Source organism: Sparus aurata, chromosome 18 (assembly GCF_900880675.1).
Source record: "Sparus aurata chromosome 18, fSpaAur1.1, whole genome shotgun sequence".
Lineage (NCBI taxonomy): Eukaryota > Metazoa > Chordata > Actinopteri > Spariformes > Sparidae > Sparus > Sparus aurata.
The window spans coordinates 12,867,951-12,890,064 of record NC_044204.1 but is presented as its reverse complement, the minus strand read 5'-3'; the positions used below and the strand labels follow the sequence as shown (position 1 = coordinate 12,890,064).

At 41.2% G+C, this 22,114-nt stretch overlaps 1 protein-coding gene across 1 annotated transcript in view; it reads right to left on the bottom strand.

The window, feature by feature from the left end:
- Nucleotides 1–9,463: 9,463 nt before the first annotated feature.
- LOC115569325 (putative nuclease HARBI1) overlaps nucleotides 9,464–22,114 on the bottom strand; it is a 59,966-nt gene continuing 47,315 nt past the window's right edge. The window contains exons 2-6 of the mRNA XM_030397350.1: nucleotides 12,970–13,042; nucleotides 12,768–12,883; nucleotides 12,436–12,556; nucleotides 12,007–12,346; nucleotides 9,464–9,653 (exon numbers count right to left, since the gene is read on the bottom strand). Coding sequence (XP_030253210.1) covers nucleotides 9,464–9,653; nucleotides 12,007–12,346; nucleotides 12,436–12,556; nucleotides 12,768–12,883; nucleotides 12,970–13,042 — 840 coding nt within the window. The remainder of the gene's footprint in view (nucleotides 9,654–12,006; nucleotides 12,347–12,435; nucleotides 12,557–12,767; nucleotides 12,884–12,969; nucleotides 13,043–22,114) is intronic.

The window sequence follows — 22,114 nt, the reverse complement described above, 5'->3', positions numbered from 1 at the left end:
CTAGGACAGATATGGACAGATAAGGACAAATATTGGCTAAATCCTTCTACACTTCACTCGTCTCCATCGTCAACTCTGTTTGTTAACCGCAGGAGCAGGGAGAGGAGAGACACGGGTTAACTCGCCAAACAATCTGTAGCAGCGATAACTGTTGGAATACAGAGCTATTCAACACTCGTTTTATTTGAAATATATCCCTTACAGCAGCATTAGGTGTTGTGGACAGAGATCAGAGATTCCCTAATCTGGTATGAACAGAGATTTCTAATGAGCTAGCTCAGAGGTCATCAGTAGCTATTGGGTGCACCTGTGATGTTCTCCCTCAGCTGGCTGCAATCAGTCAGTTGAGAGACTATATAAGTGCGTTGCAGCTCCCCTGCGCTGTTGTTTGCGTGTCTTCAGGGAGTCAACACCATCAGTTGGCTCTCTGCTTTGTTTATTTGCGTGAAATTCAGAGTTGAGTGTGTTTTGAGATTTTGTTTTTCTTTTGGCCAGTTTCTATACATTTTGTTCTCCCCTGTTTCAGTGACTCTCACTTCACTTTTGGTTTTTAGGTCCAATGTGTTTGTTTCTCATTTTGACAAACTTGGTGTGTGTATTACTCCAACCACCACCCTTTTAGACACCTGAGGCCTGTACTGTGAAGGGGGCTCAACATAGCCAGGCTTTGTGCTCATGATGCAGCTCAACAAAGCCCTAAGTCCCCAATCAGAGTTAAACGGTACTGCGATGGTGGTTATCAACTTAATTTGTCAAGTCCGGTTCTCTGCTTTGTGCTCGGCGCACGTTCACATAAAATGGGGCATTTGGTGTCATAGTATTCTACTTCTGTGCGAAAATGGACCGATCCCGGGCCACATATTTTACTCAGGATGAGCAGATTCTTATTATTCAAGGCTATGAAGAATTCAAAGAAAGCATCACGGCAAAAAGTAACACTGTTGCTGCCAATAGAGCGAGGGAGGGCTGCTGGCAGAAAATTGCTGACCATGACAGAGGAAAAGTCGGGAGAAGCAGCCGATAGACATTTCTCTGTCGACCCCAAGAGAGTGAGAGATTGGCGATAAAATAAAACTGAGCTGTCCGAGGAGGACAGCAGCAGGGCCAGGCTGCCTGCTGGAGGGAGGAAGAAGGCTAGCGAGGAGCCTGAGATAAACATGCGGGAATTGGCACACCACGAGAGTGTCACACAAAATGATCAGGGCGATGGAGAAACAAATGTACGCCACCGTGAGTGACAGCACAGATGAGGAATTATCTGCGAGTGCTGGTCGGCTGAATCGTTTCCTCCGCCGCAACAACTTCACTTGCAGAAGACAACCATTGTCCAGCAGGATGCCGGAGAATTCACAGAGAAGCTGGCGAAGTTTGCCATTTTCATCCTGGATTTTTGAGAGGAAGGAATTAAATGCCTGTCCCAAATAAATGCCTTGTCTATTAAGTGATTGAAACAAATAAATGCCCCGGCTATTATTTATTTTCCCTTCAGTGTGAGAGACACTATTGTTGCCGCGGTGAAAACGTTTTATAAAAAATATAGGGGAAAAAAAAATCAACATCTTTGTCAGCCCATGAGCCTGGTGAATCTGAGATGAAATCTGTGGAGAAGCAGGTGTCTGAGTTCCTGAATGGCAAGGGCATCGAGGTGAATTTCGGCTACGTGGAAGTATGTTACCTCTTACCTCGAAGGAAAGAGTCAGCAACTCGAGCTGTCATCCTGAAATTCATCAACAGAAAATACAAGACTGCACTGCTGAAGCAAGGCAAGAAGCTCAAAAACTCGAATGTCTACATCAATGAGAATCTCACCAGAAAGAATGCAGACATCGCCAGAACAGCTCGCCAACTGAAAAAGGATGGTACGATTCAACACACCTGGACGGCTAACTGCAGAATCTACATCAAAACAAATGGAGCATCAGCTGAAGAAGACAAAATAATCCAGATCAGGAGCAAGGATGAGTTGGAGAAATACAATAACTAAGGTATGGCTCACGAACACTCCATAACTACAGCACAGCAAAGTTCAACGGTTCTTACACGGACTGAAAGTATGATGGGAATATCTGAAAGGATTGCTGAGCTAGGAAGTGTGGAGTTCATTACAAATCAACATGTGAATCATACCTTATCTGACCCAAACGAAGGAATTGACCCGGATAATCACTTCTGTTTCAACATGACTGGGAATTGCAAGTATTATACTGAAGTTCAATACAGAGACAGCGCTGAGATGGACGGGAAACTGTCTCTAATTCACTTTAACAGCAGGAGTCTATATACCAACTTCGGCCACATCAAGGAATACCTAATCACTTCAAAACCCCTTTCACCATCATTGCAGGGTCGGAAACATGGATTAATGAAGACAAAGGCACAGATTTTTTCCTGGATGGATATAATCTTGTATGTGTTAACAGGAGAAACAAAGGCGGAGGAGGAGTGGCACTATTCATTGACAATAATATCAAGTATGAGACAGTACAAAACATGTCTAAAGCTGTGGATCACTTATTGGAATGTGTGACAATTGAAATCTGTGTAACTAAAGGTAAACATAGTTGTAAGCTGTGTCTACAGAGCACCAGACTCAAAAATAGAGGACTTCAATGAATGTGTGGGAGAAATATTCTCCGAAACAAGTCAAAAGAGAGTTTTTATCTGTGGTGATATAAATATTGACTTGCTCAATCCGAAACAAAACACGGTAATTGACGAGTTCATTAATTTGATGTATACAATGGGCTTACAACCTCTCATCACACGCCCAAGCAGGATCACGACACACAGCGCTACTCTAATTGATAATATTTTTACTAACATTAATGACATAGTAAGTGGACTCCTGATAAATGATATAAGTGACCACTTACCAATCTTTGCTATCTATGACTATAAATACACTGTGAGACAGACACCTAACAAAAACACATAAGGGTCAGAACTGAAGAAGGAATGAATATACTGAAAAATGAACTACTGAGGCAAAACTGGAATAATGTTTATAATGAAACAGATGTGAATGATGCATATGATTTCCTTTTTGCAAAAATTTAAAACACTGTATGACAGACACTGTCCTGTGAAAAAGAAACACCCTAATCAGAATAAGGAGCAGAAACCATGGCTCACAAAAACATTGATAAACGCCTGCAGGAAGAAAAACACTCTGTATAGACAGTTCCTAAAATCAAGGACGGCCCAGTCTGAAGTGAGATATAAAAGGTATAAAAACAAGCTAAACAGCATCCTAAAGGAATGCAAGAAAGAATATTACAGCAATCTACTAGCAGAAAATATGAAGTATACAAAAAAATTATGGCATATTCTAAACAATGTGACTAATAATAAAAACACAAAGCCTAACTATCCTCCCTACTTCAGGTATAACAACATGCAGGAAGAAAATCCGGAAGTCATAACAAATAGATTCAATCAATTCTTTGTAAACATCGGGCCAGAGCTAGCCAAGGACATTCCTGACTCACCCCTACACTGGGACCACTTTGATAAGGATGGAGACAGAACTCCCAGCTCAATGTTTCTCACACCAGTGAAGGACACAGAGATTAGACATCTGGTCAACGAATGCGTAACAAAAACTTCCACTGATGTTGATGACTTCGACATGAGGCTAATTAAGAAAGTATTAGACGGAATTATTTCACCTCTAACATATATTTTTAATCTGTCATTTCAAACTGGGATATTTCCCACTAAAATGAAAGTTGCCAAAGTTGTGCCACTGTTTAAGAATGGTGACACACACGAGTTTACTAATTACAGACCAATCTCAATACTGCCACAACTGTCGAAAATCCTAGAGAAGCTATTCAACAATAGGCTAGATAACTTCATCAACAAACACAAATTGCTATATGAGAGCCAATATGGATTCAGAAGGAACCACTCGACTGCCTTTGCTCTGAGTCTGTGGAAATCATTACTGACGCTATTGACCAAAAACAACATTCAATAGGAATTTTCATAGACCTGAAAAAAGCATTTGACACCGTTAATCATGATATTTTAATAGCTAAACTGGAGAGATATGGCATTAGAGGTGTAGCACTGCAGTGGGTCAAGAGCTATCTACACAAGAGATCCCAATATGTCAAAATGGGTGATAACACATCGACTAGCTTGGACATAGTCTGTGGGGTCCCACAGGGGTCAGTTCTGGGTCCAAAGCTGTTTATACTATATATAAATGATATATGCAAAGTGTCAAATATTCTGAAATTAATATTATTCGCAGATGATACAAATATTTTTTGTTCTGGGACTTACTTGAACCAACTTGTGGAAACAGTAAATCACGAAATGGCCAAACTTCATGTGTGGTTTAATATAAATAAATTATCACTAAATCTTGAGAAAACTAAATGCATGCTATATGGGAAAAAAGGCTGCAACAACAGTACTAACATTCAAGTAAACGGAGTGAATATTGAAAGGGTACATGAGAACAAAGTACTGGGAGTAATCATCGACGACATGTTAAGTTGGAAGCCACACATAAGACAGCTAAAAAGGAAGTTGGCCAGGAGTGTGTCCATACTCTGGAAAGCACAAAAAATATTAAATCAAAAAGCACTTCATCTGTTGTACTGTGCACTCGTCTCTCCACACCTGCAATGCTGTGCAGAGGTGTGGGGACACACATATAAAGGCTCCACACAGCCTTTGTTAATACTCCAAAAAAGAGCTTTGAGAATCTTACATTATGCCAACTATAGGGCACACACAAATCAGTTATTTATTGAATCAAGAATACTTAAACTATATGACTTAATAAACTATCGCACACTACAAATGATGTACAAGGCTGCTAACAAAAGCCTCCCTCATAATTTGCAAATACTCTTCCTAGACAGAGAGGAGAGACACAATCTCAGAGGGAACATGATTTTCAGGCAAAGTACAGTACGAACTACGTTAAAATCCTTTTCTTTATCGGTCAAAGGTGTTAAACAATGGAATGTACTAGAAGATGTCAAAAAATCAGCAACACTAAGTGGCTTCAAGAAAAAGTATGTACATTCAATCGTTGATCAGTACAGATCAATACAGGAGGGTTGATAAAGGCCAGAGGCACGAATCAACAGACACTGTGCAGACACTGTGTGACGGCATGTGAGCATAACAAATACCATTCTGTAACCAAACAATAAGTTGAACCTGAGAAAATTGTATTGTCCAAGGCCAATGCCAGTTGTACATAGCAGGATGTTGTTATAATGTGTATCAACAATGTGAGATAACATAAAAATGCATTAAAGGGCTCTTACACCATCCCAACACCATCTCAACAAATAATATTAAATAATAAATTAATTAATTAATTGGGCGATAAAAATAAGCCTTTTCTGTTTCTGTGCAGTATTGATTTAGTTCGGGAAATTCCGAGATCGCGATAAAACATTAACGTCAGCTCAGAGTTCATCATCTGGGACTAGAAAATCCTTTCTGTTGCTAGGTCGTTACTAAGGGTTGGCTTATTTGATGGAGTGGTAAACTACGTTCCATTACACATGAGTCAACTGATGTGACTGATTTTGTTTCAGTTATTAGACAGACCCCATGTGTTTCCATGGAAACGCGACGCACACTCGCAAAAACCTTAAAAATTTGAGAGCAAATTGTCCATCAACATGGATATATTTTGATTATACATTTTATTTGTGTTATTAGTTGTATAATCGCAATATTACCCTCGAGGGTGTGCTTTAACGTAATTTGAGCACTTCAGTGCTGCTTGTGGGTTAGATCGATGGACCAGATATGCTGCTGTAGGAGACACTACTTTGATAAATATCTGATAATTAATCACTGGCGATTAATTTACACTCGTTTACAGGGCACCACCTCCGATATTTGAATTCTAAAACTAATCTCGGAGGTAATTTAGTTAAAATATCAACTGTCCAAGTTTGGTAGACTGCGGTGGCCCTGAAGGGCAAAAGACGACGACATTAAGAAAGAGACGACGACATTAAGAAAGAGACGACGACATTAAGAAAGAGACGACGACATTAAGAAAGAGACGACGACATTAAGAAAGAGACGACGACATTAAGAAAGAGACGACGACGACATTAAGAAAGAGACGACGACGACATTAAGAAAGAGACGACGACATTAAGAAAGAGACGACGACATTAAGAAAGAGACGACGACATTAAGAAAGAGACGACGACATTAAGAAAGAGACGACGACATTAAGAAAGAGACGACGACATTAAGAAAGAGACGACGACATTAAGAAAGAGACGACGACATTAAGAAAGAGACGACGACATTAAGAAAGAGACGACGACATTAACTTCTACCGGAAAGGGTAGGTACCTTCTACGACACGGATCAATGCTGATTGGAAGAAAGCACGTCCGTCTTTTTAACAGGTGGGAAGGGCTGCTTTACGCCACACCAGAGGGCTGTACTGCGAAGCCAGTTTAGTGGGTTAGCAGGTATGTTGAGTCTAAAGCCAGGCTTCTCTGTACTACAAAGGTGGCTCTCTTTTAACCCGGCTAGATCACCATGGTAACTTATGCTTAGCTCATAACCTGGTCCCGACCAGGTTATGTTCAGAGTTTCAGCTTAAAGTCGGCTATAAAAGCGCCGCTGTTTCACTGTGTAACTCATTCAGAGATGGTGTCACCGTTCAATGAGAACACGGTGGACCTGCTGGGAGCAAGAATAATTCGGGCAGCACTACGACGTGAGCGGCGCTGATCCGCTGGCATTTCCTGATGAAATTCTCTATGAGCGATATAGATTTTCAGCCGAGGGAATGCCGTACACTCACATATCGAACCGAGTGTCAGGAATGCCACTGGAAGAAGCTGTGCACTCACTCTCGGGCAAACTGTTTGTGTAGCCCTTCGTTTTTTTGCCACGGGAACCTACTTGCATTCAGTTGGTGATGCAGAAAATCTGAGCAAGAACACACTCTGACAAAATGATGGGGCAGCTTGGCTACATAACACTTTGAATGATGTTTTTGTATTTGGCTCTAACTTGCTGCCATGTCCGACTGCTGCTACCACATCTTAATAAAATGCAATATGAAATATTAATTAGGCCAACCTAGTATTTGTCACAGATGAGTAAAGTAAATTATTTCTTTGATGTGGCCATGAATAAACTGATGAACTGACTAATGTTTCACCCGTTGTAGAGCAGTGTGCTCAAACACAAATCTTACAGGCTTGCTCCGCTGGCTGTTTCACGGAAGGGGGAACTCCGTTTGCCCATGGTGCCAACCAGGCGATATAATACAACTATATAATAATTAACTTACAAGTTAATTTGCAAAGAAGCACAAACAATAACAATGAAACCCCGCGACATGATGTGTGGTCAATATGACCACTTGTGGCTGAAATAGGGTAAACGTATATTGTCTTTGTCTTGCGTGTGATTTATATAAACTATTCTAAAATAAAATACAAAGTTATTGCACATTTGAAAACGGCCAAAATGACCATCTCGGCAGTTGAACTGCTAGCAAGCCCTCACTTGAACTCTTCACTGCTACTAATTATTACTCCGTGCTTCAATCAGCTGAGCTGGCTTCTCTTTTGTCAGAGTTTACAAAAACGGAAGTAAATTAAAATGTGCCGTTACATCGTAACGGTTGAACAAAGGGGATAATTAAGTACAGTAATTTCTATAGCTGCAAGTAGATATTGTTGTATATTACTAACCTCCTAATCACCTAATGATGCAACTTCCACTTCCTTTGTGTGGGTCCAGTGCAGTTGAACATGTGAAATAAGTTGACATTTGTAAATTCCTGTAAGTTGCAGGGAAATATTGATATAGATTTCTAACCTTCATTTCTTCATTCATGTCCTGTTATTTCACAGCCTAGTAGATTACCCTTGAATAGTTTCACCCCTGTAATCATTCATTGGTATTTCACATAATTACTGAATAATCAACTCTGGTAACAAGTACTGATTGGGAAGTGCTATGTGCATGCCATGTACAGGAAAATGTGTTTCTAGGCATTGTACTGTACACATCAACGCTTAAATATAAAAGTGGCTGGTAAAAATGTCGAGTGGCTGGTAGATTCTAGAATTTACCAGCCACAGTGGCAGGTGGACAAAAAAGTTAATTTCCATCCCTGCTACGCACACTCAGTCTCACTTGCAATAAAACACACACACGCATTCTGTTACTGAGATCAGTAAAATGTGAAAACAATATAGACATCATTCAAAAATGAAAAAGATAGTTGTTGCTTCAGTTTATTTATTTTTAAATGGATGAGGGTTAATATGTAAAAGTTGCACAATATTGAGCATTCAGAAATTAAAACACTAAGGGCTTAATATAATATTGATCATAATATTAATCATTGTTAACTTACACATTTACACGGTCAGCACTTTTCTGCCAGCAGCCCTCCCTCGCTCTATTGGCAGCGACAGTTTTACTTTTTGCCGTGATGGTTTCTTTGAATTCTTCATAGCCTTGCATAATAAGAATCTGCTCATCTTGAGTAAAATTTGTGGCCCGGGATCAATCCGTTTTCGCACGGAAGTAGAATAATATGACGTCAAACGCCCCCTTTTATGTGAGCGCGCGCAGAGCACAAAGCAGAGAACCGGACTTGACAAATTAAGTTGATAACCACCGTCGCAGTACCGTTTAACTCTGATTGGGGACTTGGGGCTTTGTTGAGCTGCATCATGAGCACAAAGCCTGGCTATGTTGAGCCCCCTTCGCAGTACAGGCCTCTGGTGTGGCGTTAAGTAGCCCTTCCCACCTGGAAAAAAAAGACGGACGTGCTTTCGTCCAATCAGCATTGATCCGTGTCGTAGAAGGTACCTACCTTTTCCGGTAGAAGTTAATGTAATTGTGTTTTTGTAAATGTTGTTGTGGTTTTGTTTTTTGTGGTTGTGTTTTTGTTAATTTTGTTGTGTTTTTGTTAATGTTGTGTTTTTGTTATTGTCGTTTGCCCTTCAGGGCCACCGTAGTAGACAGATCATCAATCTCAAGTGAATCTTGTTTAATTTCAATGTCTATTTGCTCCTATTCTGAAGCAGTGAATTCTTTCCACGATCCCATCGATTTCCTACTTCAAATTAAACGTGCACAGACAACGACATGAGATTAAATATGTTTATTAACTAAATAAATGCAGATTAAATGACATGAGAAATTCAAACGGGTAACAAAGTAACAGAAAATGTGAAGACTGGAATGAATTATTGATTGGATGGATTCAGACAATGGTGGATTTTGACATGGAACCGTCAATTCGCGACTAAGGGATTAATTTCTAACGGAATTATATGGGAGATGTTTTGGATTTATGATATATATTCGAAGCTTTCACAAACACCAACTCTGATTTCATTCACATGTGACTCTTGTCGTGTTTGGAGTTCTTAGCCTACTTTTGTTTGAAGAGGGGAGATGATCCAGAATCCGGACTCTCTGGGTCAGCTTAGATGCAGAAGCCGCGTCTGTCCAGCCGCTGGGTGATGACGAAAACGGCTTTCCCTGGTGACGTATTTGCCGGCACAGCTGGGATTCCGTCTGAGCTCTTTGCGGCCTGTCGGCTTTGGAACCGCTGGAATGTGATGTCGTCTCGGTTCGAACTTCCTCTGCCCAGCGATGTGTCTCGCTTGGGAGCGCTGCAGGCGGTTTCGGGCGCGGTTGATTAACAGTTCTGTTCTGCTGTAGACTATGTTTCTTCACGGCTTCTTGAGCAGTTTAACTGCACCGACTTCATGGTGGCTTAAGAATTATCAGAGTCTCGATAGAATTGGTGATTACGGAGCTCCGAATATATATATTGAATTGACTTCTTGCGTAAAAATAACTGGGAGAGAAATGCCGGCCGGACAATCCTTCTCTGTTACTAAATACAAGAAAACAGAAATGGTTTCTTTGGCTTTAAGTATGATACTCTAACAATAAGAAAAATATCACAAAAATAAAAGAATCAATTTCGTTCTTGCTCAAATTTCACAGAAAAATCTTTTCAGAATAAGAGCTTCACCAGGAGAGGTATCTCACAAGTGGCTCAAATCTCTGGAGGTTACTAAGTATCAGAGCTTCAAGAATCTAGCAAAGTACGGAAATTAACTTGGAAAAATAAGAAGTTGCGCGTGCTAAAAATTAAAGTAAGTACGAAGGTGGCAAACGAAAAGCAAGGTAAGAGTGCGAAGAGGTTTTTTTTTTTTTTTTTTTTCCAGGAGAAGAGAGTGAGCAGCGGGATACATGAGCTTTTAATGTTTAAACCGGGGGCAGAACTGAGGGCGGACTCAGGCGGCCTGGTCACGTTGTTTCCTCCGGCGACGTCATGGCTCATGTTACCGATTTCTTACTTGTTGAATCAAACTAATGATTTGATAAAGTTTTTTAAATCGCAACTGACTATGTGCTGAAATCCACCATGGTCTCACATTAACAATTGTTATAGGAATATAAAAGAACACAACTGAAGTTTCCTAATAGGCAAAAGAGAAACTATTGGTTAGAATAAAACACAAGCACATAATCATCAAAGGCACTAATGGCTTAAGAATATCTTGTACAGTGACAGCTTATACTTTCCAGACAGGTATCAGATTTGAAAGAAAGTCTAAATACTTATAAATAGATGATAAAATAGAACATTCCATTAGTATTGGCCTTTGAAATTATACCAAAACTTACCAGGAGGTGATACTCTAGCTCCACCAGAATATTGACATTAACCCTGTGATTCTTAACAGAAGTTTTCTTTAACTACCACAAATGAGAGACAGAGCACGTTTGAGGTCTCATCAAGCTAGTTAAAGATATACTGTCAAAATGAGTTTGTAATCTAATGCTCTTTCAGTATTAAAGGAGAAATCAAGGCTTTTGGTTTCTTTACAATGAATGTGGGGACACCCTGCTGTGTTCGAGCGTCATAACTTATTGGATGACATCTTAATAGTACATGCCAGATGTGGGCCTGGCCATTTGTTGACCAGCACGGTTGTAACCAGGGATAAACCTGATGATCTCCAGTGATTGAATAGGCACTGAATGTAAACAGTCTGTGGAAGAGTAGACAGGTACTGATGTTACCCAGATGTTTGAGTCCTTTCTGAGCCTGATTGTCCAAAGGTTTGTTATAAAATCACATGCTGTTTTTGTCAATAGTATAGTGTCAAAGAAAAGGGGGGCAAAGGAAGTACAGTATCCAGGCCACCACAATATGGCAGGGAGTAGGTGAGAGGTGAGATGGACACTGACATGCCACTCACACCTCCTGTGGTGAGAAACAGAGGACGATGGCTGGTTCCTACACTGCAGCAGTGCATAAAATATTTTAATGAGGGACACTCGTACGCTGTAATCGTGGACATGATGTCATGTTTACACAGTGTTCACATCAGCTTGAGGTCTCTGAAAAGCAAACTGAATGGTGCCGGGTTATATCGCAGAAAGGATTACTCCTCTACTCCTGATGTGAACACCGTGTAAACATTACATCATGTCCACGATTACAACGTATGAGTGTCCCTCATTAAAATATTGTATGCACTGCTGCAGCATATCTGGTCCGTCGATCTGGTCCATGCCCCTTTTTTTTTTAAAACTCTAAAGACCGACCACACGAAGAACAAAACCGCGTTAAACGGCTCATATGTTGTCCATAAAACGGGCAAAACCTCACTCGATGGCTGTCCATCTTGAGCTCACCATGAACTCCATCAACAACAACAACTCAAATTGGCCGCTGCCGGGTTATCACTTCCGGTTCAACCCCAGAGTTGGTACATTCCCTTTCCGGTTGCTATTTGTAAATTTGTTTTGGGACTTGTAAAAGTTTTTCACCACTTGCAAATTTGTCTCGGTGTTTGTAAAAGTGTTTTGTATCATGTTAATTTGTTTTCTGAAATGTAAATTTGTTTCGGTAATTTGTTATGATATGTAAAAATGTTTTTACGAAGCTTGAGACAAATTTACATTTTGGAAAAGTGTTTCACATTTTGTAATTTTGGTTTGCACCTCCCGGCCACCGTAGTTGGGTGGTCCATCACCGGATCAATTATATCAGCTGCTGCTACCAATGGCGCATGAGGGGTTTGTTCTTTCCTCATCATTGCGATGTTGTGCAGCACCACACATGCAGTGATGATTCCACAAGCACGCTCAGGACGTACCCTCAGGCCACGCAGGCAGTTGAACCTGCACTTAATGACCCCAAATGTCATTTCTATCCTGACCCTGCATTTACCCAGAGGCGCATTAACGCGACTCTGCGGTGGTGTGTCAGGGTCAGGATAGGGGGTCATTAACTGGGTACAGGCGTACCCTCTGTCCCCCACAAGCAGTCCATCAAAGAGGCCTAATGAAGAGAGAAATAAATACTTTGTCATTCTCAACAGTTAAAGGAGTGAAAAAGAAGGAAAAAGGATTATTAACCATATAGCCTACCTTGTTGTAACTGGTGACCCAGTGCAGACTCACGAAAAATTCTGGAGTCATGTACGGACCCAGGCCATCTTGCCACCACACTTGTGACAATCGATTGATGGGTGACTTGGTCACAAGTCATCTGTTAAAGGGATTTCTGGTTAATTTTAAAGAGAGCACTGCACAAAGGTGGAAAGCATAAAGGGATTCCTTTAAAAAGACCTATAATGCAACTGGATATAACACTCATGTGAAAAGTCTGTCTAGACAATATTGTATGCCACTGATAAAAGCCTATACATTCACTGTGCATGTGCCACCGATCACCTGCAGAAATTATTTTGAGATTTCACCTGCACACTGATGCTGTGGATGGATTTGCGGTTGACATAATCAGCCTCATGTTCCCCCAGGGGCCCAATGATGGGTACATGTGTGCAGTCCATAGCACCAATGATCCTGGGGAATCCTAGTTACATATATTATAGGCTATATTAGATTTCATTAACCAAGCAAGTAATACTGATGATGTAGAGGGGTATGAAAGTACATTACCAGATATTTTATAGAATCCTTCCTTAACAAGCATTGTGCTCAAATGACTTGGGAAACCTACAAACATATTCAGCTTCATTATTCTTGCTCCCAGGTCCACCGGGTTCTCAATGAATGGTGACACCATCTCCGAATGAGTTGCACAGTGAAACAGTGGCACTTTTATAGCCGATTTAAGCTGAAACTCTGAACATAACGTGGTCGGGACCAGGTTATGAGCAAAGCAGAAGTTACCATGGTGATCTAGCCGGGTTAAAAGAGAGACACCTTTGTAGTACAGGGAAGCCTGGCTTTAGACTCAACATGCCTCGCTAACCCACTAAACTGGCTTTGCAGTACACCCCTCAGGGGGCCCGTTTGCTTTGCCCCTTTTTTGTGATTTGTGCAGATCTTTGTTAGTTTCCCCAACCTGTGACCCCGGTCCTTCAGGTTTTGTTCTCTGGAGAAATGTAACATAAGAAATACAATAACAGACTGTTGGGATGAGTGGGTACACATAAACATAAAACATAAAATTGCTTGCATTGAATTAAAGGCCAAAAAATGCAGCGGGTCCACCAGACCCGCGAACACTTGCTGAGTAACCAAAATACGAACTAGTGATGGGAACGGCAGTTCTTTTTACTGTACTGAATCTCTAGAATCCGTTCATTAGAATGATTCATTCAGCAGATTCGTTCACCAAATCGTTCAGTGCTCTCCAACTCCCTGAACTGATAAAGCAGCCAAACGATCCGTCATTCAGTTCATGATTCGGCCCTAAGGTTCACGTTCACTTACTGAGGGACGATGCGTTCACAGACTATAGTATACAATCATTCGCAGGACACGCAGCGCTGCTTTGAGTGGTATACATGCACTAAATGTATTACACGGTGAAAGTGTCCTCTGTGCGCAGTAAAATCAACTTACATGATGCTACACAGATGTTAGCAACACAGCGCTAATTTTAGCAGAACAGTTACTGAACGTGAATCAACTCCTCTGCCATGAGTGAGTGACCCAGCGCCACTTTCAGCACAGTACGAATCACGTCCTCAGCGACGCGAATCATGAGTGAGTGACGGACAGCGCGAACGTGATTCACGTCCTGGCGTCCCTCGTTCGCGAACGACCTGTTGAGGACATGAATCACGTTTTGTCAATGTATTGATAGTACTTTACAACCTGATGTGAGTTATCATTTTTATATTTACAATAAATCAGATCCTTTTGGCACTCTGACAAAAGTCCCACTTCCAGATGTATTTGTGTGACACATTCATAAAAATGTAAAAAACATTTTATTGTCATAATTGCATGTAAATCTATGCTGCTTTGTTATAGCTAGCATGTTGTTAGTATGCTAATGTATAGCTACACGACTCAACGTTGTGGTTTTAAGGGGTGCTTTCACTGTTGATTCAAAAGGCCTTGAGGCAGATTTCTTGAAACCTGGCAATACATGACAGCGTTGGCTGGCTGGCTGGCTGGCTGGCTGGCAACCAAGAGGAACGCAGTTATGTGTAGGAACATGTCCTCTGTCTCATCCTTATATCACAGAGATGCAATCTTCATGTCCACACAGATTTCCCTCTGACCAACATTCTCTGACACCCTAATGGCCTGACTCTCTCCCTCCCCCTCTCTCCATTCACATTCTGATGCTGAAAAGACAACATGTGCCGGGCAATAAACATTCCTTGTGATAAGGGACTGCCGGCTGAGTTCAAAAAGGGGGGTTGCCAGACCCAAAGGATCATCGCTGAAAGTGGGAAGACGACCATTTGTCACCTTAAGTTCCCTCTTACCTGACTTATATAGGGTCTATGTTAACAAGACACTGGACATCCAAGACTCAGAAAGGTCTCCTTTAACATCTGGATATCGTTCACTTTGACGGGCTGTTGATAATTCAGTGCGCAGTGGTCACTGGGAAAAACAAGGTCCCAATCTGTTACACCAGGCCTGTCATCAACAGATATCCTCCACATCTGGCATGAGCTATCAAAGTGCCACACGTGTGAATTACGACACTCAACCCAGCCAGAGTCTCTACATTCCTAGCAGAAGAAAGGAAGAGCCTTAATTTCTGTCTTAATGCTAAAATGTACTAAAATGTAATCTCATCCTTTGCAGTACAAAATATTCCTAATCAGCTTGATGAGAACCCAGTTTCCCCTGTTTTCTGAGTTCAAGGAAACTATAGTTAGTGATTTCAGATTTAATCTTTGAAAGTGTGATGGAGCCACAGCTCCACCTAGTGGTAAGTCCGGGTATAGTTAAGAGGGGAGTTTCTGGAACAGACGGACTTTATATTTGTGCTTATAAACATGATCACCTATCTCCAACATATATTCTTGTACCAAAAATTAAGCTAACCCTTTTTGAAATGTTTTTAAGCCATCAGTGCTGCTAAAAACGTATGTACTTGTGTGTGACTTGTTATAACCAATAACTTCCCTTTTTCCTATTAGACAATTTCTGTCATGTTCTCTTTTGTTTTCATGTAACAAAGGTTGATGTAAAGACTATGGTGGATTTAGGTGAATAAGTCGATCATGATCTTAAAACGTTAAACCGTTGTTATATTTCATTAAGTAATAAGTTCGCAATGTGAGCGTTGCGGGCGGTTGTGGCTTGATGATAATTCCTCTGTTCAGTTGGAGATGTCTTCAGTTTCTTGAGCAGTTAACTACTGCACCGTCTTCTGAATAATGATCAGTGTCTCTAATCAGAGTTCCTTTTAAAGCAGTAATTCTTCAGCTTCAAATATGAACTGATTTAACTTATTTGAAAATAACTGGAGGATGAAACGCTGGCCGGGCGAATCTTTAGTCACTAAATACAAGAATTAGAAAAACTGAACTGAAACGGAGTTTCGTTCTTGCTCAAGCTTTTCACAATAAAAAGGTACTCCGAGAGAGAACACCTGAAGAAAAATTCAACAAGTGGCTCGAATCTGCGGGGATTGCAAATCTCCGAGTGTGTCGCAAAATCGAAGCCAAGTACGTAAATTAAAAGTGAAAAGTAAAAGTTTACGCGTTTCAAAAGTTAAGGATAAGAGTTTGAGTAAGCAAGAGTTTTCGGAAATTGAGAGCGAATGGAGTCTGCTTTTTATATTTGAGACTGAAGGCGGAACCGAGGGGCAGGCTGAACGCGGCACTTCCTCCGGCAATATCACAGCTCATTTCACGGAATTAAACTATTATCGTTTTGAGATCGCGATTCACTGTTCAAAGAAATTCACCATGGTCTCTCAAACATTTGTTTACATGTTCTAAAAAGGACATAACCGAAATGACTAAATGGGCAAAGAAAATTATTTGGAATATATCAAACACACGGACATATGCAGCAGCAGCACTGATGGCTTAAACATATTTTGTATAGTGCTAGCTTTATATTTAATACAAAAATATGTCAGAGGTAGATAATTATATTTATAAGTATAAATGTAAAATTGGTTCTTTTCAGAAGTTTTTCTTCCAACTATACCGGAATTTGCCAAAAGGTGGCACTGTGGTTCCACCAAACATTCAGCCGCATTAAACCAGAATTTGTAATTTGGGTTAATTTCATGTCAGAACAATGGGAAAGACATCAAATTTGAGACCTTATCATGCTGGTTAAGAAAGTTAGTTTGGAAAAGATGAAATTCCAGTTTACTCCTCATCCAGGGTTACCTTACTACTGGCTTCTGTTGTAGAATGGGAATGCAAACAGCTTTTAAACAAAAACATCATAAATTTACTTTGACAAGTAGAATCGAATGCCAGATGTTGTTTTCAGAGTGTTATCCATGGGCGAAGCAACTGCCAAATTTAAAGAAGGGCAAAACTGATCCAGTGACTATTCGTTCCTAATTTACAATCAACAGGGCACTCAATTATCAGCACCCCGTTTTGTAGAAAAACAGTTGTTATTCGCTCCGGATGCAGAAATGTTGACTCCTGAGTCTTGAATTTCTATGACCTGGGGGAAAAAGACTTTCAAGTGTCACGAAAAGGAAGAGAAGAATATGTCTTATAGAGGGCAAAAGGTGACAAATGTCTTTTACCCGCCATAGAGAAAGGGGTGTTCTGTCTGTAGAGTGTCATCTCCTTGCCGGGGCAAAAAGGTGACAAGGGAGGGTCTTCCAGACCCTCTGACGGGGGAACAGGTTAGTAGGTGAGAGTTGAAGCACAGACACACGAACAGGGCCTCCTGATGAGGAGACGAGAGGACATGTTCCTATATACCCCCGACTTTGATCAAATGAAGTCACATTGTCCGTCGTCGAGGATTCCGGGTGGCACACTGTCATGATGAGACTTGGTGTCTGTTCCTAACGCATGCCTAAGGTCTAACCATCTAACAAAAGTTATATACATTGAGGGGGAAACAACACTAATGATCCTAACTCCTTTTAGGGTTAGTAGGTGGTACTAATCTTCTTTTGATTAAAGGGTTGATGTTACAACCGGAAACTCAGTGGCTAGCTACAAGACTATTAACTGGTGACTGCTCTCACTTACTTCCCCAACTACCTCGCCTCTTGTACCAGGATAGTCTGGTTCCGACCTTCCATGCCTGGCTATCCTAGCTAACCCGTTTGTGCATTTATTGAGTCTGTACTGTAAGGCTCTGGTGCGCTTAAGGTAGAAGAAGGCAATGCCAAAAGTCAATAGATATCCTAATGCTACCACAAACGCTAAGACGGTGGGTTGATGGGTTGAAGAGGGTTGTTGCTCTCAATGGCTATTTGTTTGAGCACATCATCGACAGGTGTTCGGTCGATGGTCTGGGTACCTTCGTACTCTATTTGGGTGTTTTTTTTTTTGTTTTTTTTTCTCTAACTTGAGAGTGTTTGTTGAAAAACTCAGACACTTCAATTTTGTTTCCATACTGATTCAGGTCCAAATGGTAAAGAGCTAAATCTTCTATGTGCAGGACAGCATTCTCTGGCACGCTAATCGCAGATTTATGCGAGTGGCGGTGTCATATGTCAAAGTAGCTGTTCTCGCTGCAGTGTTAACCAACCAGCGGCCTCCCACAATCTCAGCCTGAGTCTGACTGACTTGTGACCGGGGCATGACTTGAGTTGGGCAATGGGAGTCACCTGGCATGGCTTTGAGTCCACATATTCCGTCAGTGTTGTCCCGTATAAAAGGCTTACTGGGACATAAGTAATGGATGTCTTTTTGTGAGGGTGCACAAGCGCATGTTTGGGGCCAAAGACAAATCAGGATTGTTGTCATGGTAGGCAACAAGCGACGGAGTCTGCACTTTAACGTGGACGTCGCCTTGCCAGAATCCAACATTTGCCACGTCTTTGAGTCGGTAAATGTTCTCTGCATCGATTATTGGTAGATTTGATAAAACCTACCTCCCTTTCCTCTGGGCCCACAAACATGGGGACCGCGCTACCAAGCGTATGAGCTAGGTGAGCTTGAATGGGTGTGACTACATCTCTGGTGGTGGTGGACAGGATGTTCTGCACCAAAGACAATGGAATGAGGTACGGAGGTATCTTACCCATGGCTAAGCTGTCCACTGATGATCCAGTGTCACGCAACATATCAATCATTAACATACTGACCAGTTTTGTGTGGGCATAGTCGACTGAGACTACAGAGAGGAGAGAGTTTACTGCACGGATTGTCTTATTAAGGGCTTCACTGTGGGAATTAACCACTAGAATTGTGCCCTTAAGTGATTCTCCTGTTGTCTGTAGCTCTTCCTGTTGCTGGTAGATTTGTTCTCTGAGGTCTGGCATTTCAGCCTGTAACTCGTTGGCATGACGCCTCACGGTAGCTAAACTAACTGCATTTACTGTTGAGAGTCCTAGGTTGAAAATAGTTCCGATGACTGCTGCTGTCAGAAGTCCTTCAATTAAGCGTTTAGGTCTGTGCCTAAACCCACTTAGCTCTGACTGAGTGACAGTGAATTTCTGCAACTGCTGCAACATGTGAGTGGTATCTGCCTTGGCGTGATCTAATACCTCCCTGTGCCACCTTAGACCTGCCCAACTGGTAAGTTCAGAGGTGGTTGGTACATGTCTCGGACATAGTTCCCGGGGATTCAATCTGACAAACACTTTCTGTATGTGCAGACGCGAGTTGGTAATTAAAAGTCCGGCCTGGTCCTTGAGAACAATTCCAGAGTTTGGTCCTGGTTCGACTATCTCGGGAAGGGCCACGGTTATTACCGAACCGAGGGTGAGCAGCAACATCATCCTGAGAGAATGCACATGATTAGGGACATCATCAAATTGCTGTACACTTTAGACCAGGGGTAATCGTGTTTAGATTAACCCCCACTTTGAATCAAATTGATAAAATACAAACTGCAAATTAACCTAGTGACTCAACCTGTTTAAGTACAAAGTCTTCTCTTTGGAAATGACACAAACAGTGAATTTTGTGGGAGAATTTACATTCCTTTTCCTACTCACGATTGGGCACCTTTAAGTTCTTTTAAGGGTTTTATCCTTATTTTATGACCTAACAGAGACGTTGGAGTCCCCGTCAATTCCCATGGGGGTTCTGTGTGGCTTAACATGGTTGCAGTGGATCCAATTGTGACCAGCCATGAGAAAACCAGCAACAAGTCTCCCAAGAGGCATTTTGAGTTATTTACAGATTCTGAACGTGTAGTTTCTAAGCTTTCCAATGATGTCTAACACATGGAAATCTGATAACATTTGAAGAAGTTGCCATTTGAATGTATGCACATCTGAAAACCCTTTAGGGAGAAAACAGCCCTGGAACATTTGCAATTCTCACCTCAGGAAAGTCTCACCTCCTTGCTAGTCAACACAATGGTGCTCATTTGCATCTCATTTAGATGAGCCCTACACTCAGTGACAGATGTCACCAGAAAGTAAAGTAGTGGTTCGAAAAGCAGTTATCATGTAGTTAATGTTGATGTAGTGTTATTTTCCTTAAGCACTTTAGTGGACTGATCAGAATTAGAAGGTACTTTGTTGAAATTGTAGGAGACTATCACTTGATAGAAAAAGGGTTAATTACAGTTTATACGGGACACCACTTTCGTTCGTTAAGCTAGTTTGAATAATCCGAAGGACATTATTCAAATTCGACTGTGTAAGTTTGGCTTAAACAGTTGAAAGCAATTTAATCAGTCTCTTATTCTGAAGCAGTGACTTCTTTCCACGTCTCCATCGATTTTCCACTTCAAATTAAATATGCACAGACAACGACATAAGGTTAAATATTTTTATTGACTAAATAAATGCAGAGTAAATGATATAAGGTAATAATTCTAACGAATAATGACAAATAACAGAAAAGGTGAAGATTGTGGGAGTAAATTATTGAACAACGGACTTTGAAACGATGGTGGATTTGAGTGTAACACTCCGTTCATTCACAAATCACGGGAGTAATTCCTATCCTAACGGTACGATATGAGAAATTTTCTATGAGTTTATAAAGTAAAAGTCAAAGCTTTATAGACACCAATTCTGATCTTTGTGACTCCAGCTGTGTGCAGAGATTTCAGTCTACTTGTTGTAGAGGGGGACGTCTGCGGGTTTTCCTCTGATCCTCTCTCGTCTCAGCTGTAGATGCAACAGCTGTTTGGCCGCAGGCCGATGACGGTGGGATTCCCCATGACGTCACTCTCCTGCCCAACGGGATTCCGTTTGAGTTCATGGCGGGCTGTCGGGCTCGGCTGGATGTCGAATTCTCTGGTCCGCTGGATGTGCTGTTCCGGCTTCTTGAACAGTTCGATTTCTGTACCGGACTTTTGATGCTTGATCAGCGTCTTAGTCAGACTCTCTTTGGAGTGGTGAAGATTTAGCTTTGACTTATTAACGGATTTCTTATTCTTTAAAAATAACTGAAGGATGAAACGTTGGCCGGCGAATCGTCCTTAGTCACTAAATACAAGAATAGACAAAAATGGCTTCTTCTGAATGTGAATACGATACTTTAGTAATATATATAAAACGAAAGAAAGTAATTTCGCACTTGCCTACGTTTTCAAAATAAGTTTTCTCAAAAGCGAAAATAATCACTTGGAAGAATATGCAACCAGTGTTTCAGATTCTTCAGAGCAGGTCGCAAAATCTAAGCAAGGCACGGAGTCAAATGTTGAAAAATAAAAGAGTTACGCGGCGTAGCAAAAAGTATAGAAGTAAGAAAAACAAGGGAAAAATAAGATCGTAAAACGAGAGGGGAAAAAGAGTGAACAAGATAGAACAACAGCGAGGGACAAGATGTGTCCGTCTTTTAAGGCTTAGTAGTAGACGGGTCCAAGGAGCTGCTTGGCCAGTCGCTTCCTCCGGTGATGTCACAGATCTAATCGCGGACTTATCAATTATTGCTGAATTAAACTATCCTTCTGAAAGTTTTAAGATCGCGGTTGACTGTTCACCTAAATTCACCATGGTTTTTATATAAACCTTTCGGTTACATGAATAAAAGCAAATAAACAAAATTGCTTAATAGGAAAAAGGAATAATCAGTTATAATACATGAAACACACACGGATACATAACCTCCGCCAGCATTGATGGCTCAAACCTGTTCATACGGTGCTGACTTATACATTCAAAACATATCGGAGGAAAGAGAAAAGTATAGATCGACAAGATTATGGATTACATTACTATAGAAAGTCCTCTGGGAACTATACCGAAGCTTACCACAAGGTGGCACTGTGGCTACATCACTTATTCAGGTATTAATTCAGAAATGTATAACTTGGGTTAGGATTACATCAGGAAGATTACAAACATATCAAAACGTAGGTCTGGTCCAGCTGTTGAAAAATCTATCATTAAGGCAAAGGTTAGACTATGGCTTGGTATCTTTCTTGGATTAGGAAAGAGATCAGGACTCTTTTCACTTCTGCTGGTATGGAAATGTTTATGGCTTTCTTTTACGATCCTTGATTTCACGGTGACATGGGACAGTCAGATGCTGGTGGTTATCTTTGACGTATGGCTCTTGTCCTTCTAAACGGAAATTGGGTGAAGGGATAGTTAGTCCACAGATGGGCTTTTGTTGGGAAGTCAGTTTATAATATAAGAGATGATTTTGTCATGAGGTTGAGAAGGGAGAGAATTAGAAAAGGGGAAGCAGACCCTCGTGATAAAGGACACAAAAGGTTCATGAGGAGGGGGGAGGTCACGCAGACCCACAGCCGGGCCTCCTGC